This window comes from Pinus tabuliformis, chromosome 3_1 (assembly GCF_031772625.1).
Source record: "Pinus tabuliformis cultivar Carrire ecotype Pingquan chromosome 3_1, CPIR1, whole genome shotgun sequence".
Lineage (NCBI taxonomy): Eukaryota > Viridiplantae > Streptophyta > Pinopsida > Pinales > Pinaceae > Pinus > Pinus tabuliformis.
Window position 1 is genome coordinate 777,359,985 of NC_142301.1, and position 20,079 is coordinate 777,380,063.

At 33.4% G+C, this 20,079-nt stretch overlaps 1 protein-coding gene across 1 annotated transcript; it reads right to left on the reverse strand.

Moving 5' to 3' along the window:
• Positions 1 to 3,265: 3,265 nt before the first annotated feature.
• Positions 3,266 to 4,907, reverse strand: LOC149189698 (MYB-like transcription factor EOBII). Its single transcript, XM_089413266.1, has 3 exons — positions 4,453 to 4,907; positions 4,111 to 4,240; positions 3,266 to 4,016 (listed from the first exon to the last, which is right to left on the reverse strand). The coding sequence occupies exons 1-3, from the start codon at positions 4,607 to 4,609 to the stop codon at positions 3,311 to 3,313; spliced, it is 993 nt and encodes a 330-aa protein (XP_089269392.1). The 5' UTR covers positions 4,610 to 4,907; the 3' UTR covers positions 3,266 to 3,310.
• Positions 4,908 to 20,079: the final 15,172 nt, after the last annotated feature.

Sequence of the window (20,079 nt, forward strand, 5' to 3'; positions counted from 1 at the left end):
TGAAAAGAAATCAATTATACTTTCATATATATAACAATAACAATAAAATTAATAATATTAATATTTTCAAACAAAATCAAATAATCTATATATACACCTAATTAGTATTTCATCTTAACTTTAATAAAACAAAATCACTCAACATATATGAAAAAACATTGAAAAAGCATGGTTATACAAAACCTTGAGCACTTATTTAACCTTATACAATTCCTTTACACTTTATACTCATTATTTTCCATCTTTGAAATATCAAAACCTACAAGCTATTCATCATAATACATCTTGAATTTGTTTATGGTCGTTTTCCTTGTTGCAAATGGAGAGGGATCCTTGTTCCATGCTCCATACTTAGTTATTATTTCCCATTGGTTCATCAATGTTGGAAGAAATTAAGTTTGTTTTTAATTATGTAGTCGCTACAACTAAGTACCAAACATGTATATTATTTTTTCCTTTTTGCTATGATATACATATATGTGCATTTTTCTCACTTTCGATCTCCAAATTTAGATTTATCCATTTAACATTTTTACAGTAATTACATAAAATACTAAATTTGTTATATCTTTCCGAAAAAATTCATGTGAAATACTATCGATTTTTTTACTTACACATGATTATGACAAAATTGTCTTATCCTCCTTCATGTTTATATTGAAGCTTTCACTAGTGGTAAGTAATGTTATACTTAAAATAATAAAATATTACCTACAAGTCAATGTTACTTATAAATTAAAAAAATAAACAATTAATGATTTTGAATCACTGAAAAAATCAATGTTGACCATAAGTAAAATCTTCAATTCCACTTTAATTTTAGAATAAAGTTAAAGTAATTAAAAGTGAAACCATTTGATCTACTTTTTAGTTAGAGTACAATATGTAATCAACTTAATATAGAGATAAAGTAATTAAAAGTAAAAATAATTTAATCTACTTTATAAGTAGAAGAAAATACGTAATTCGCTCACTACTTAACATGGAATTGATAAATAGCATGTAAAAATAATCTAATAAATATTAGAAAATATTTAATTTATTTTATATCTAGTTGACATGTACCAGTTAAAACAAAAATATATTAATAATTTTTTTTTAATATAAGTTATAACTAAACTATGTAGATGTCTACTTTAAATAGCATAATTTTATATCAAATTTATCATTTTTCTTATATGTTGATTAAAAGATTTGAACATTAACATATATATGTATAAAGCCTTCAAATATATTAATAGGTTCTTTCTAATTAAAGATATGGGGAAATTTGCAATTCGATTAACGTTTGATAGTGCTTTAAAAAATATTAATAACAAAAATAATTCAATGTACACATAGATAGATAAATAAACAATCATACTTCCATTTTTTGAAAATTTTTAATAACAAGAGGAATTAAATCTCTCTCTTTCTCTCTCTATAATAAATAGAGATACTTCTAACATTTTAAAAAAATTTAATAACAAAAATAATCAAATCTGTCTATATATATAATGGGCATGTATTAACATTTTATAAGTGAGTTTATGAAAACCAACATAGATGCATCTGAACTATGTATCTACCAAGCACTGAGATGGATCAAATCTCTTGAATTGCAAACCTCTCTTCAAGTTTTGCACTCTAAAAGATATTTGCTATCTTAAAAGTTTTGATGCTACTAGTCTCTTGGTAGATAGACAATTAAAATAGAACTATGTTGGTTGATATGTTTAATCATTATTCATAAAATTATAGATAGAGTTATAGTGAGCCAATAAATTCATAAAAAATCACACAAGTTAAATCCATTGAAAATCTTACTACAACCAGAAAATCAAATCAAAGAAAAGAACTGGTCATCATGTTTACTATCATTTTTAACCCTCAATAATACTTCTATTAATTTTAGTTAGATTAACCAAGTTTATAGTGAAAATAAACAAATCATGAATTGCATTGCGCTCCTTCATCTCCAAATATTCAATATCTCTTCTTAGATATTGTAACTCCACAAGGTATACTGCCTTGATATTTGTTTGACCAGCTCTACTGCTTTGATATTTGTTTTGCAATGTATACATCGATTTTGTAGCTTTTCAAAAAATGAAGTCCCGCATTGCCGTTCATATAAGACAAAAGGCTCTAGCGTATTTCTTTCTATTCTCTTTTACTATATTCCTCTCAGCTTGAGTAGGTCCATAAATGCAGCATGAACTACAGCATGCAGAAATCCATTCCAAATAACTTCAGAGAAATGATTAATTTTCATCTTGATATGCTAAATATCATACATTCTATCATAATTGTTGATATCAAACCGTGGAAATTTTGTCTATGTACTACTGTTCACATTGCTATCCATCTCAAGCAAACTCAAAAAAAAATAAAAAACCTTAAAATCCCCTAAAACCTGCTCTGATACCGGTCTCTAAATAAAACCAAGTATACAGTAAAATAACAGAGTAAACCAGAACAGAGTATAAAATCAAAGGATTCTAAATCTGTTATATATGTGAATAAAATGAAAGACATAATACTAGGAAATAAGCATGTCTCAGGTGAGCCTAGTTTAATCTGAAGAGTGTCTGCACAGGACAATATTACTCAATCAATCAAACTATTCATAAATATATAGAATTACCAATATGTTGAAGAGTTAAAACAACTTTCTTATAAATAAGAATCAAGAACTATATATGATACATAATCTCAATCAACAACTAATCGAAAACACCCTATCTTTCTCTAATACATAATCTCAATCAACAACTAATCTAAAACACCCTATCTTTCTCTATTATTTGAAATAACAAAATAAATTTAAAATAATAACAAATTTGTGGAATCATCCCTGTTGTGATTTCTTCTCTTCCTCTTCTTTATTAATATTTTATTATTTTCTTCCACAAATTTAGAGACAAATACAATTCAGTATTTATAAGTAACTAAATTGCTAAATATTTGACCCACCAGAAGCACATTCATTAGATTTATTTTCAGTAACATGCAAAATATCTTTGAGATGCTGCGCAGGTGTCCATGGTAGATGAGGGAAAGGTAAAAGATGCTGTGCAGCTGTTGGTTGGGAGTAGGTCATCAATTGCAGAGACTGTCTGTCTGATCAGCTCTACTGACTTTGAGATTAGACAAATACTAGGTAAAAAATTAGCTCTACAGACTTGGGGATTAGTGAAATCCTAGGTAAATTTTTTCTGTGCCTTGCAATGGCAAGAATACAAAACAACGCTAGAGTTTGCAATTGATGGCGTCGAGACTGATGCCAAGAAAAGTGATAAAATAATTGCATCCATGGTTTCTCAATTGTTTAAAAATATGATGATCTTTCATCCAAACAAGTCGAATGCGGACTGTGAATGAAGCGTTCATCTTCTTCATCCATGTTCCATAATACATCCGAGTAATCCGAATATTCATTCAAGTCACAGTCGCTATCGGAGAAGATATCCAGTGAAGCTACCATACAGGAGAAAGACGTTGGTATTTTGCCATCTTCAGTGGCGCCATATTCAAGCAACTGAGATGATATGATAGTTGGAATCAGAGAGCGCACTGAAAAGTTGTAGAAAAATGTATTTTCGAATGGGTTGTCTAATCCTTCGCAATGTTCCTGCGAAGCTAGCCCTCGTTGCTCACCTTCCTTTATTGGAGACGATCCATAAATTTCTACCTGCAATATATAGCCGTAATTTCCTTCAACGACCGGAATTGCCTGTGCCCAGATATCATCTTCCAGATATGGGGTTTCGTTTGTCTGAACCTCTGTCTCCTCACTAATTAGCCTGCAGAGGCTACTGTAATGTTCTGCATAGTCTGGAACAGACAGTAATTGTGATGAAGTCGTGAGGGAGAAAGGGCCCTTTGAGAGTTCAAAATCTATTCTTTTGACCGCGTCTATGCCGCTGCTGCAACCCTTAGCCTCTAGATTAAGCCTTTTCTTGATACGAGTCCTCCAGCAATTCTTGATTTCGTTGTCTGTCCTTCCGGGTAAACTCTGCGCAATCCGAGACCACCTGACAATTTGAAATTGCATATATTTAGAAGGACCTCTACTGAATATCACAAATGGACTGTACATATTTCTTTTTAAGGGTATGTATATTGAACCTGTTTCCCCATCGGCCATGGAGTTTGATAATCAAACCTTCTTCTTCTGAAGTGATCTTGCTGCGTTTGAGATTAGGCCGCAGACAGTTATTCCACCTTAGCCTGCAGCTCTTGCCAGTTCTCTTGAGCCCTGCACCATACATAAATTTCGAGTTTCTACTGTACAAAATACAAAAGCTCTGGGTTGAATTAAGTTCTTTGCCTCCTCTAATCCGCCATGACATGAATAAATTGTAGTCCCAAGCAATAAAAAGCAAAAAATCTCAAAACACCCCACTGCAGAAGGAGAAATTTACATAGACATTCAATAAGCCATAAACATATTCAGAGATCTTTACATACCCGCTGCCTTGGCCAGAAAGTTCCAGCGCCCTTCCCCTTGTAAAGTAATATACCTAACAAGTGTCATGTCCTCTTCGACAGTCCATGGACCCTTCCTCGGTTTGGTTTTCTCCTGATCTGCACCCGCGGAAGCGACACCGCAAATTTTGTTCTCCATTAAGTCGCGAACGAGTCTACCGCTTCTTCAATTATATTGTCAACGCGCCGCAGCCGATCAACACCTATCAATGTTATCAGCAATCAAGAGCTTTCCCCTTGTAGAAAGCCCGGATTTAGAATGTCATGGCGAGCATTTGTCGCGCTATTTATAGCCCGGCAGCAGATGCAGTAACGGATTCGTAGGACGTGATTGCCCGGTTTATGATCTGGAGGATCCAAATTGGCTGCATCCCGTGCCAGCAAGATAGAGTAAAGGTCACGAAAATATCTGCTCTGGACAAATGCTACAAATATCTGTTTCCTGAAAAAAAATCATACGCGCCGAGGTAATATTTCTACTATATTCCAGCAAAAATGACTTTAAATAGTTCAAAAGGCCCGAAAGGCAAAAGGGACCACCATATATCAATTTAGATTCGAAAGACCGACATATCAGTTCAGAGAACGATGGAAAATCTTTGTTTTTGCAATGTCCACCAGAAGACCCTGCACGGATCGTCGTAAGTATAGGAATATATTATTGAGAATTCCAAACATAGGCCGCGTTGTGGTTGCAGGTGATTCGCTACTAGGCAAGGATCTGTTGCTTATTTATTATCGTCGCGCAGATTTTATAGAAAACCATGCCGCGTGGACTGTTCCCTTTGGTTTTTATAAACGGGGCATCACTTTTCGACGGTTCTGGAAATAGGTTTCTGGACCGGGTCTCTTTTCTTGCGTGCCAGAGAGGCGCACTGACTGTCGTCACGATTATTTTAAGGTATCGACGGAGACCTGCTGCTTTGGAATCATTCCTTAAATAATACATGTATTAAAGGTCATGCACAGTAATGTTATCCTCAATGCCATTTCGTCAGAGTTTTTTCTTTTGACGACAAATCAAATTTGCATCAACCTAATAAAATAGAAATAATTGCAAAACGGAGGCACCATTACTCTGACTATTACCATTGTTAATCTAAGTGAATCAGTTTATTACATATCATCTTATGGAAAAGCCGTAACATATCAAATGATTGGGGAATTGTAAAGGAAGATTCCCACAATTCAGTTTTAGGCTTTAAAGCGCACGAGAAGCCAATGAAAACCCGACAATGAAGAGGTCTTATTGGATAGTTATTTGATAACTAACTTTATCAATGGTGCATGGGACACTTGTATACATAACATTGTTAGCCAAATTAGAGAAGAAACGAGTCTTCTGGCATGGGAGTTTATTTTTTAATGGAAAATATGCTTTTAGAAAAATAGTAAATTGATAAATGAAGTGAAAATGTGTATTTCTTAATTAAAAAATAATAATTGGGTAGGTATTAATTATTAATAATTGTACATTAATTTTTAATAAATATATTTATTTACGTCTTGTTCCTATTTATTTTTTATGTAAATAATTGATTGAATTATAGTGGGCAGTAACTGATGGTAAATATGATACTAATTTGGGTATGAACTACTTTCAAAAATTTTAATTGTAGATAGTCTATGAAATTTAAGAATAAAAAGTCATTGCACACAAATATAAATTTCATTGCATAATTTTTAGGTAGTTTTCCTATGAAGTTTAAGAATGAAAAGTCATTGCACACAAATGTAAATATCATGACATGAATATTGCAACTGCATCCATAAATTATGGTAAGAATGTGAAACTAGTTATCCACATGACATTGTGTTATACAAAGGTTGTAATAAGACTTTCAAGCTATGGTCCAATGGAATGTTTGAATTTTTTTTTAATAATATTGAGAAATAAATATGTTCTTTTCAAATTTAAATAGTACTGGTCAACGCTAAATTAATAATGGTCAACACGCAAATGGATTGCTAGAGAAGAGTTAGGTACTTAATTTCACTACACACATAGAATACTTCCTTTACAATTCACCATAATGATATCCTTATTTGGACTGTAAATTCACAAATATTATAACAAATCATCAATAGTTTAAATTTGTTATTGTCGGTCAGAATTTCAAAATATTTTAGAATCTACAATCAAATGAGTCAAACTCAATTTGCATCACATAAGTTTATTTCCTCATCATTATGGTAACACACTTTCTTTCTTAATTAAAAAAAAAATGGTCCAACCACTACACTGACTTTTTAGCTTTTCCCTGTTAGGAGCACAAACAAAGAAGTCATGGTGTCTAAAGACATCATCTCCTGGATCCCAATGGCCACTAGGAAAAATTAGCATGGAGCTTTTCCACATTTAAATAGGCTACATTAGAGATGAATACCATGGGAAAAACCATGCGTGCTTATAAACCCGGAGTTCGAAAACCATTGGTTACTTGAACCACCTTAACAATTTCCCCTTTAAACATGACTTGGGGAGATTAACCCAGTCCCAACCATTCATTAACCATCTCACGTGGTATCTTACATTCCCACAGTCAAACTAGGATACTGGTAAACTTTCCACCCTAGTACCTATTCACGTGGCTCATTCCAAAATTTGATGATTCCATCCACCACTGAACTATGTGTATTATTGATCAAAGACTTAACACCTTACAACAATTTGTGCTCATGGGCAACATATATTGCTGAACAACTCATCTTACAACTACCTAGGGAAATACAACCACCTATAGAAGGATTTCACAACTTGGACCAAAACCCCCTTAGGGTGTTCAAAAACAACTAGTTTTATCACACCACTCTTGCTCTTAATCACATCCTACTTCCTTCACTAAACTTAAAACTCATTGAATCCATCTCCATTCTTTCTGTTTATGTCACTTCTCTATGTCTTGCTATATCTTTAGCTTTGTTGATCCATATCTTGCACCTACATTCTAACATTACTTTGCAATCTCTGATTAACACAATTTACACCTTTTTAATAGATTACATTCAATTTCATCAGACCCCCATAACCCTGCCATGTACATATGAAATATTTTCCCAGCTGCAACCTCTAGAACATAATTAGCAAGTCTTCATTAATGCTCAACTCCAACAACATAGAAATCTGAGCTTTCTCAGAACTCCTCTCATTGGTCATATAAATATATATATATTTTACTTGATAGTGTTTAAAGTCATGTTTGCTAGGATGGCTACTAGGACAAATTAATATAAAGTCTTTCATTTTTTAAATAAACTACATTAAAAATGAATACTATAAACAAAATCATGTGTGCTTAGAAACCTTGAACCTGAAAAAGATATATAACCTATCTAATCAAGTTCCCTGAACCATCCTAACATCGAGAGAAAATCCTAACATCCAAAGAAATATATATATATACTTAGATGTAAGGTTACCATAAATACTTCTTTGGCATTAAAATTCGATAAGCTATCAAGGCTTGAAATCATTTTCGTAATGGAAACCTTTAACCTTGTTTTGATATTCATAAGACTCTTCTGCGTTAAAAATCGTTACCATATCCATGATTGAAATCATTTTAGAAATGGCAAAGTTGAGCCTTGCTTGAAAATACAAGATCTCCTTGAAAACTTTCCCTTAAACTATGCATGAGGCAAAGAATCACAATATTGTCTTTAGTGCGACATTTTGGAGATTCCGGTGGAAAAAATTGAGGTTAAATCTTGATTTGTATTATTTAAAATGGTTTTTTAACTGCATATTTGGATTCAGCACCCTGAAAAACCCCTGGGACGCTTTGATTGTTCATAAATTAGCTATCAAACTTGCGATATCAATAAATTGCTGCCGGATTTTGACCGGAAAAGCTTTCAAAAAGTCTCTTTAAAGACAACTCCATAAAATAGAAAGAATTGCAAAATGGTGGCACCATTACTCGGACAGTTAGAATTATTAATCTAAGAGAATCAGGTTATTAAATACCCTCCCTTAGAAAAGCTGTAACATATCAAATCCAGAAAGATTATTAGGGAATTGTAAAGGAGGATTCCCACTTGTGCTTTCCATATGAAATTGAGAAAGACTATTGGGGAATTGTAAAGAAGGATTCCCCAAATTGATCTTTGGGTCTTAAAGCACATGAGCAGCCAATGAAAGCTCAATCGTCTAAAGAAATCCTATTGGATAATTATTTGATAACCCTCCTCGAAATTTAAAAATGTTGCCTGAGACGTTGGTGTAGGTATCTAATTTCACTGCGGGCATGGAATACCTCCTTTACATTTCACCATATGTTTATCAATATTGTAGACTTCCAAATATTGGCGAATGTCATTGGTTTAAATTTGTTATCCTATATTAGAATTTCGAAATATTTTAGAATTTGCAGTCAAACAAATCAAATTCAACATTCATGACGCAAGTTTACTTCCTCAATATGGTAACATGCTTTTTATCTGAATTTAAAAGAAATCGGTTCAACCACTACACCAATTTTAGCTTATCTTGGAAGGTTCTCACGAGATATATGTATCTAGGGTCATTTTTTTTGTTGTATGGAAGGAAGTGTTATACCACCATTCAGCCAGAGGCAACCATTTGACCCATTGTGTCTGTTTATCAGATACAAAGCAACGAAGATATCCTTCCAAACATTTGTTTACTATCTTAGTTTGCCCATCAGATTGAGGATGATAAGATGAGCTATGAGCTAATTGAGTACTGAGACAAGAAAATGATTTTGTCCAAAAATTTCTAGTGAAAATGGGATCTCTGTCACTTACAATAATCTTTGGGTTTCCATGTAGCTTTTGAATTGTTTCAATAAATGCAGTAGAAAAGCTTTAAATGGATGTGATAATGCACAAAAGTGTGCATACTTGGTAAGTCTGTCAACTACCACCATGATGACACTCTTTCCCTCAGACTTCAGTAAACCTGTGATAAAATCCATTGAAACCTCCTCCCAACGTTGGCTTGGAATGGATAAATATTGTAATAGACGCAGGGTCTTAATTGTTTCAACTTTATTTTCTTGGCAAACCAAACATTCTGCCACAAACTTTTGAATATCTGATTTAAGGCCATCCCAAAAAAATTCCTTCTTAACCTTATGGTAAGTTTCTAAAAATCCTGAGTGACCTCCTAAGGGAGAAGTGTTCAATTCCATAATAATCTTTTGTTTGAGTTGGGAATTCTTACAGAGGTATAAGCAATCTTTGTACCATAATGAATCATTTTGCCAACTAAATGTATCAGATGTACTGGAATCTTGTTGTAACTTTCGAATAGGTGCCCACACTTCTTCATCATTCTTCCATTCCTCCCTTGCTTCGTTTATCCAATCTGGTTGGATAATAGAAATGGCACACAACAATGCTTCCACATCCTCATCCTTTCCTGAGAGTGCATCTGCCACCACATTTTGCTTCCCTTTTTTGTAGATGATTTCGAAGTCATAACCCAACATCTTTGTGACCCACTTTTGTTGCTCTTCAGAGGATAATCTTTGTTCTAAAAAGTATTTAAGGCTACAATGATCTTTTTTTACCTTGAAGTGTCTTCCCATTAGGTAGGTTCGCCATTTCTTAAGTGCGTGTAGTGTTGCCAACATTTCCTTCTCATAAATAGCTTTGTGTCAAAACTTTCCCTTGATTGGATGACTTTCAAAAGCAATGGGTCTTTCATCTTGCATTAAAACAACACCAATTCCATTTCCTGAAGCATCACATTCCACAATGAAGGTTTTTGTGAAGTCCGGTGTAGCTAAGACCGGTGCTTGGCACATTGCCTCTTTAAGATGTTCGAAGGCCTTTGTTGCTTCTGGAGTCCATGAAAATGCATATTTCTTTAATAATGTTGTTAGAGGTGCTGCTATTCTCCCATAATTCTTAACAAACTTGCGATAATACCCTGTCAACCCGAGAAATCCTCGCAGATGCTTTATGGATGTGGGGATTTTCCATTCCTTAATGTCTTTAATTTTGCTAGGGTCTAACTAAACTCCTTCATGAGATACAATATGACCCAGATATACCACCTCTTGTACTCCAAAGAAACATTTGGATCTTCTTGCATATAATTGTTTCTCCTCCAATAGTTGTAGCACCCTCTCAACATGTTCAACATGATCCTTCCAAGACGTGTTGTAGATTAGTATATCATCAAAAAATACTAACACAAATTTTCTAAGGAAGGGTTTGAAAATAGAATTCATCAAACCTTGAAATGTAGAAGGTGCATTGGTAAGGCCAAAAGGCATGACCAAAAATTCATAATGACCCTCATGAGTTCTAAATGTTGTTTTCGGAATGTTTTCAGTCTTCATTCTAATTGGATGATATCCTGAACAAAGATCCAACTCGGTGAAGTAAATTGATCCATGCAATTCATCCAGTAATTAATAAATGGCAGGAATGGGAAACTTATCTTTAATAGTGAACTTGTTGAGCTCCCTATAATCCGGACACATGCGCCATGATCGATCCTTCTTGTGTGTCAATACTACTGGAGCAAAGAAAGAACTTTGACTAGGTTGAATTATACCTTCCTCTAGCATTTCTGCAACCATACATTCAATTTCACTCTTTTGAGCATAGGGATATCTGTACGGCTTGATGTTTGGAGGAACACTTCTTAGAATCAGATGAATATCATGATTATGATCACGAATAGGTGGGAGACCTTTGGGAGTCTCAAATACCTTGGAATGATTGTCCAAGGCTTTTTGGAGATATGGAGAAATAGATGATTTCAATGTGGAAACATCTAGCGAACATAATTGTGCAATTACACCTCTTTATTCCTTTTTTAGAAGCTTTATCATACCGTTAGAGCTGATTATCTTTCTTGGTTTCCTTGCAATACCCCTTAATTCAACGTCCTTTCCTTCCGCAGAAAATTTCATGAAAAGTTCTTGAAAATTAAAAGCTATTGTACCCAAGGATTGTAGCCATTAGACTACTAGTACAACATCAACACCTCCCATTGGAATGGAAAGCATTGAGCTAGTAAATACATATTCTCCCATTGATATCTTGATATTATGGCACTTTCTAGAGCAATTTATTGTTCCTCCATTTGCAACTATCACTTGACACTCTGGTGTTGGATATAGGAAGCAATTCAATTCTTTTGCCACCTTACAATGAATAAAATTGTGGGTACTTCTTGAATCAATCAACACTATTACCTTTTTCTTCTTGATTTGTCCTTCTATCTTGATGGTTTGAGGAGTGGTAATTCCAGCCAATGCATTACAAGATATGGTCGGATTCATTTTTTCTTTATCTAGGCTTTGTTCCTAGAGTATATCCTCTTCTTTTGACCTTTCTTGCTCCTTTTCTTCTTCCTCTTCACAATCTATGTAGAATAATTTCTTCTCAGCACACTTATGACCTTTAGTGTATTTGCTATCATAACTATAACAAAGCCCTTTTGCTCTTTTTTCTTCCAATTGTTGTGGTGTCAACCTTATACGTTGTGGAAGACTAGGGGCACAACAATTCCATCTTTATAGTTGTGAGTGGTATGCTTCTTGGTTACCATAATTTTGCTTTCCATTTTTCATGCTAACCTGAATGCCTTCTCTAATGAATCAGGTTCCCAAAGGTGAACATCATGTTGGATATTATCCTTTAAAGTCCCTATGAACACATCAATCCTATGCTCCTCTAGAATATTTTTTACCCTTATGTTCAATTTTTGGAACTCCTCAATGTGCTCCATTATTGAACCCTTTTGTTTGAGACTTATCAATTGGCTAAAAAAAGTGTTGCTTTTTGTATCCTCATAATGTGTTGTCAATTCTTCCGTAAAATTCGCCCAAGTGATAATTTATTTATGAGAGAAAAGCCATTGATACCATACAAACTGATTTGGTTCCAAATATAAAGTTGCAATACGTACCTTTTGTGTGTTTTGCACATTATTGAGATTGAAAAATTGCTCCATCTGTAATATCCATGTTGCGAGATCCTTTCCATCGAACTTCCTCATATCGATTTTTGGAATATGTTGGGTCTTCGATCCAACATTAGAGTTTATTAAATCATGATTAAGATTTCTTTTGTTCACATCATGAGTTTCCTTTACTACCCTTTCACCATTAGTAAGTATTTCTTGTAAAAAATTTGTCAAATCTATCTTCAAATCATCCACCTCAGCGTCCACACTATTCATCTTAGCTTCCACACCGTTTATATTGGATTCCACACCATTTATCTTAGCTTCTATTAGCTTTTGTGAGAGTGACACTTGTTGCACTTGGTCTTGTAACTTTGATATATCATGTGGCATTTATTCCTCTTCTTCATGAGTCATGCTAGAGCTTTCAGGTTTCTTACTAGGTGTGTGCATTTTCTTTCCTTGGGGCATCAGTTACCGATAATAATGCTCTACTATGCCCTTTGAATTCCTTCAAAATAATTTTTCAAACCAAGCTTAAGCAAAAATTTAAAAAATCTACACACATTTTTTCACTTTGTAGGAGCTTGATATTGCCTCTGATGTATATTTGTAATTTCAGATCACCCAATTCTGAAATTGTGACATGCAATAGCCCTTTGTTTCCTCTTTCCAATACCATTAGTCTAATCCAAATTGGATTCTCGAAGGAAGAGTTATGCCAAATCTCCCACAGTGACCTGATTATAGACTAGTTCAGTAGAGCGAACTTGTACGACATGCCACGTGTCCCTGTTTTGACCTTTGGCTCTAAAAAATATATACAAGAAACAACAATATGTCCTCTTTCTGTACCTTCTTACGAAATTTCAATCTGACGCTCAAAAAGAAAGTTATGACATTTCTCCCTAGGTCACCTGTTTGGAATGTAATTCAGGAGTCTGCAAAAAGACCAACTTCCTTAGATCATATCTCCGCAAATATAGCGCGAAAATCACTGAAATTTGGACCCGAGGTTCACTGTGATTTTGTCTCAAATGGATTTTTTTTTCACTTCTAAAATGTCGCAGAAAAAAATTTATAGCGAAAATGCCACGATGACCTATTTGGAGTAGCGAAACCCTAGAATCGAAAGCTCTGATACCAAATGTTATGAAACCAGCTCACAAAAAGATAGAAAAGATAGATCAATGCCTTAGAATTTAGCCTCTTCGACGAGGCAACCTCCTTTACATTACACAAATGAATGATTCTGTGATGATTCAAATGAAAAAACCTCCTTTCTATACATAGGAGTCTAAGGAGACACAATATAACCTAGTCGACCTAACAATAATAATATAAAGGCACAAAAATAACAATAGAGGGATTCTATGGGGCATAGTAATAACAATATGGGGACAATAGGGGCACAACAATATTAATAAGGGATAAACTACAATAGTAATCGGGTAATCACTAATATTATAGGGACATAACAAACCTTCTGTTGATTTTCATAAATCTCTTTGGCATTGAAAATGGTTGTATTTTTGGGAAAAAACCAACAAAATTTCCATTAAGAAACAAAGGTTGTTACATTTTCAAAATTATAATATTTTGTTTCATTAAGAAATAAAATGGTTACCCTACCTATGATTCGAATCCTTTAAGAAACTGCAAACTTCACATTTTCATTAACAAACAAAAGTTGTTACATTTACAACACTAATGTTTTGTTACGTTAAGAAACAAAATGGTTGCCCTACCCATAATTCAAACCCTTTAGGAAACTAAAAACTTCAACTTGTGTGAAAATACAAGGACTCATTGAGAAAAAAATTTAAACGGTTAATGTGTTATTGAAAAGATCCATTACACATCATAACTCTTTCTCAACCACAGTCTATCTATTTTTTTCCGTATTTTTCACAAATAACACTGTTTCTACTAATCCATCAACAAGTAGTCTATGTTAGTTCGCGCTCTCTCTCCAATGGTCCTTTACCATCACATCTCCCTTGTCCTGGATATTAGTTCGACATGCACGCATCTACTTGGGTTTCTAGGTGCATGAACCTGCTTTCGAGGGCTCATTTTGAAAATGCTTTTTAAAAACCAGTGATTAAAATATCACTAATACTTATCTTGTGTTTTTTTTTTGAGAAGAAATAAAGAAAACTTTAATCAACTATTTTTAATACCGAGTGAGTAAAATACTTTACTGAACGACCTTATTTTGCCCCTTTTTCTTAAAATAGGAATAAACCAAACTTTAACTAACCATTTATAAATAATAAAAGTAATTATACAAGTATTTATTTGTAATATATTATGATAGAAGTTCGTTTGATAATTGATTTATTATAAGTTTTCCCAAACAACACACTATGATATAAAAAGAAAAAGAAATATAAAGTTGAGGTAGCTTACTTGCCAAAACATATAAATGTGTTTTATAAAATATTATGAAAAATTATGTTCAATTTCACAATTACCTGTGTCCATGTTAAGGGTAGGGATGTAGATTGATATATAAGAGAACATTAGTTTTGAAACATTCCTTAAAAACATGGTCTATATTCATGTGATAATTATTTAGAAATCTGAGATGTCTTTTTATAGGAGAGGATTGTTCCAAAATTACCCTATGATTGAGATGGGAATTCTTATATAATTGAATAAAATCTTTATACTAAAGTGAGTCATTCTTCAACATTTATTAATTACTTTACAATCTTGTTATAGTTGTTAAATGAGTTTAGAGTCATAGTCTTGTTGTTGTTCTATGGTTGTTTCTTCAACCTAATCAACTCATAGAATCATAATAACACAAAATAAGGAAGACCTCACTATTTTCTTATTTTATTGAAAGTGTATCTTTCACCAAGTTTTTGTTTCTGCCTTATGTAGATAATTTCAAAGCCATAACCTAACATCATTGTAATCTATTTTAATTTATTTTCTTGAAGATTGTAGTTATTTCACGAAGTATTTTAGGCTATCATGACACTTTTTTACCTTCAAGTGTTTTCCTATTAGGTAATGGAATCATTGCTTAAATATGTGTGATATGACCAACATTTATTTCACATAAATGAGTTTGGATGAATTCCTTCTTTTATGTTGGTGACTCTTGAAGGAAAGTGGCCCTCTTATAGCAAAGCTTTCCTAATGCCCCGTCATAAAGAATCACACTCCATTATATATTTTTCTAAGATGTTAGCTGCGAGTAGAATAGGAATTGTATACATATTTTACCTGAATTCTTTGAAATATCAAGCTTCCTTCTAAATTCAAGTAAATGCATCCTTCTTTAATAATTCTACTAGTGGTGTTGTTATTCTACAATATTTGTTGACAAATTCAAGGTAATATCTTATCAATCCTAAGAATCCTCTAAGATTCTTCTAAGCTAAGTTTTAGGAATGATCATTATACCATCAAATTTGTTAGGATCCACTTTGATATCCCCATGAACTATAATAAAACCCAAGTATTCCACACCTTCAACAAGAAAGTCACAAATGGATTGTTTTATATATAATCATTTTCTCCTACATTATTTTCAAAGCCATATCAACATTTTATACATGCACTTCCAACATTTATTGTAGATTAGTACATCATCCATAAATACTAACTATGTGATGCACCCATGGAAAAAAACTATAATGTACCCCAAGTCTAGGGCACTTATATCCTTTTTTCATTTGAAAAGTTCAAATTGTGATTTTTTTGTTAAAGTAAGAAAAAATAATGAAACATGCATGTCTTAATAGAGCTAATGCAAATGCTAAGAAACATAAACATATATAATGAAATTGCTTATAAAAACACTGAAAACTGAAGGAAATATAACCAATAATTTACAAAAAAAATATTAATACATAAAAACACAAAAAGAACTAATCTTCTAATGAAAAATTCAACAAATGACTGCAAACATTGGGTGTTCCACTAAATAATAGGTTTTATCGCATATTCACTCGTTGCAGTATGCAACTCTCTATAGTAGGCCACCCCCATGTTAATTTTTCTTAGGGCTATATTGTTTTTTGCTTTGATAATTACAATTCTCCATTCACACATTAAATTCACCCCATATCATCATAACATTATTCATATTGACATCATTATTCAACAACATATGAAACTGTGTAGAACGAACAATATCATCATCATCAATGTAGCAAAATATAAAGGAACAATAGAAGAAAAACATTCACACATAGAGACACCAAGATTGGTAAGAGACCAAGGAAATACCCACTATGACGAAACCCCTTTCAAATTCCTCTTCTTATTAGATTTTCATTGAATGATTCAGCAAGATAGAGCACAATTTTCAATATCGTCATTCATAAAACAATCGAGAAAAAATTAACTAAACAATTTCCATGAGATGAACTCAACCATTCTTATACTCAAAACTTTAATTCAGAAGCCTATAATGAATTGTCATTGTTAGCGGTCAACTGTTGAACCATGCAGTCGATGAGCAAAAACTATGGACAACTCAAATTTCAACATTTAGGTCCCAGTCACATGGAGGGGGAGTCATGGATGCGACTAGGAAGTTCTAGTTGCTCCCTTGAGCCTGTAAGTGAATGACTGTAGTCAAAGTCAACCTTTGGAAACCATGCAACTGTGACTCAAAAACCTTAGATACTAATCGCATGCAGGACGCATTGTGCATGTGACTGCAATTTTTTCAGTCGCATGGATGAGATGGACAATGAATGAATGTAGTCGATATCTATCCTTATTATGCCTGTGAATGAGGCCCCAAACCCTAAATAAAAATGTGAGCTTTGGACCCTACAATTTATTCTTCGTGCAAATGAATTCTTCAGAGACTTGCCTCAAACCTATGCAAATCAAAACCAAGAAAGAGAATAGATGAATTTATCATGATGATGTCCAAATGAGGTTTAGGTCACTTGTATTTGTAGCCTTCCAAGGGTGTCCAATTTGCTTTAGGGTTGACTTGATCAAATATGCACATGTGGGATTTTAATTCAAAAGTACACTTTCCCTTGTCCAAATTGAGCGCTTCAATAGTCAAAATTGGTCCTCTAGAAAAGAGGAATCTAGTCCCATGGTTGGAATTTGTCACTGATCTACCAAATTAACACTCCCTCTCAGCTAGGGATAAATTCCAACCACATCATGTAATCATCACAAATATCCTGTCATCAAATCATTTCCCATCTTAAGTATCTCATCATCAAATATTGTCACTGCTCATCTTGGTTCATTTCTTCTTATATTTTCATTGTCTGTGCTCATATTCTAAACATTATTAAATCTAAAAGAATAAGAATTTGATATTGGAGGGGAGCCTAATATGCCACCCTCTAGTCATCAAGGAACCACTTCTACCACTTGGAATCACTTCTAGTGGGGAGCTGAATGCTACCACCTGGGAAACATCACTAGGGAGACAATTCTATGACCCACATCATCACCAAAGAGAATATCATGAGGGAGCACATCTAAACCTAGAACCACGTCAAGGATCAAATATCAACCCGAAATATCAAGGGGTAGATAAAGATCTATGACCTCATATCAAGAAATATGTGATATAGGGGAGCACATCTCAACCCATCCTATTTCTTGTTGATCTTCCAATCAATGACCCTCAATAGTGATGTGGTAGAACACATGCATCATAATATGATCTTGAGAGATATAGCCAACTTATCAAAAGGTAAGGATCACACACCCCCAATCCTCCTCAACCCGTTGGTTAGACATGGAGGGATAATCCCTATAAGCGTGTCTTGTGGGTATGATACCAACTAGGGTATACTCTACAAAGACCAAGATAGTGGAGAAACATATCCAACCCTATGGGTAATAGATAGGGGTGGTACCCTATTTTCCAGAGATCCCTCAACCCCATGAGCCCTTAATCGCAATTCCACACCCTGGGAACTCAAACAAGGGTGAAGAGCCGGCTCACTATCCTTGATCAAAGATGCTCTATGTAGATGAACAACATATCTTCATACTCATATCTGGTAATCGCCATGTATTAATAGCAATTGTTTCCTATTTATACAGGACATCAAATCAAATATCATATTAGAATAGAATATACATATCACAAAAAGGATACCATTGTCATCCAACCTCTCAAGGAGGTGTTAACCACAAGCCTAAGCTTGTCTTGTACAACATCACTATTTCAATATTTGAAGGTATCTCAGTCGTGGTTATATACAGGATTTTCTGCCAATCGATTCCCATTATTTGTCATCGCAATGTATCCATGTCATATCCTAAACGTGCTCAAATGAATCTCCAAAGATCTTCTTCATCCTGCCTCACATCTAGCCATGCTAGCAACATCGTACTCAACCTCGGGCATGCTTAATGCTATAGAACTCTCATCCAAAAACATCATTGCAGATATCATACTAAGGTAGAACCCAAATTTGCTCATTAATAATTATCCCAAACCACATTAGTACATCCATGCAGTCACATATCATAGAATGAATATCTCAGATCAAAAATTGAATATCTCACTTTGAACACTTGTCTATATATATATATATATATATATATATATATATATATATATATATATATATATATATATATATATATATATATATATATATATATATATATACAAGTGTTCAAAGTGAACATCAATGCTTTAATTAATTTTCGTTTTCCAATTCAGTTTAAACAATATCTCTTCACAACTTCTTGAAATTCAATCGGTGTTTCCAAGGATTTACATTTTTTTTTCTTTTCCCAACATTAGAAATTGAATCATCATGCCATGGTTCATTATTTCAAAGTTCAGAAGAAAAATACCTCTTACTTTGATCATCAAATGCTCATTACCTGTCAAGTGTAGACCATTATTATATAAAACCAAAACTAAAGCCATACCTTGGACCACTTTTGAACTGGCGCTTTGCATTGATATATCATCCTGCTTCACCATACAAATGTGGACATATCAGGCTCAAGGAGCGTGCTTTATACAATTCTTTCTGCAAATATAACACTTTACCAAAATAATATGCTTAGGCTTACACAAATCAATATTGTTCAATCAATTCAACTAAGTCAACTTATTAGACCCTTTTGATACTAGATCAAAAACTAATATCAAAATCATCAATACCAATTTAACAAATTCTTTGTATCAGGTGTTGGGTGGAGCTCTCATCCAAATATAAAGTTCAAGGGGGGTTTAATCAATGAACCTCTAACATAGCACGTGAATTTGTGTCATACTAAATAATACCCTTAATTTCACTACATATTGGAAAGTACCTCTAACAATCACGTTATTTAACTCCCTACCAATACAAACCTAATACACCTTCCCAATTTAAAAATCTCCCAATTTCACTAGATATTGTAGCTATCCATTTTTTCATTAACATTTTTTATACCCCTTTATATTTATATCCCTTTATTTTCATTAACAATGGTAAGAAAATTCTGCACTTAGAAAGAGTAACCTAAATACTAAGTAGCTAAAAATTTGAAAGTTTTAATAAAAAAGAGGTAGATATAATTTTATTTATTTACAATTACATATTGTGGAAAATTTGAATGGAAATTACATAGATTTTAACTCTCAATTGCATATATATTCTATTTAATACTGAAGAAACTACACTACAATAGTGCAAAATAAAACCTTGATAACCAACACAATAGTGCGCCTTTCATCTCACTTATAGAATAGGAAGAGGAGAGAAAGT

Excerpts from the sequence above, each read along its gene's own strand:
- LOC149189698 (XM_089413266.1), bottom strand. The coding sequence starts at position 4,609 with ATGGAGAACAAAATTTGCGGTGTCGCTTCCGCGGGTGCAGATCAGGAG. Across the intron at positions 4,241-4,452 it reads CTTTCTGGCCAAGGCAGCGG|GGCTCAAGAGAACTGGCAAG; the intron begins GTATGTAAAGAT and ends TGTATGGTGCAG. Across the intron at positions 4,017-4,110 it reads CATGGCCGATGGGGAAACAG|GTGGTCTCGGATTGCGCAGA; the intron begins GTTCAATATACA and ends TCAAATTGTCAG.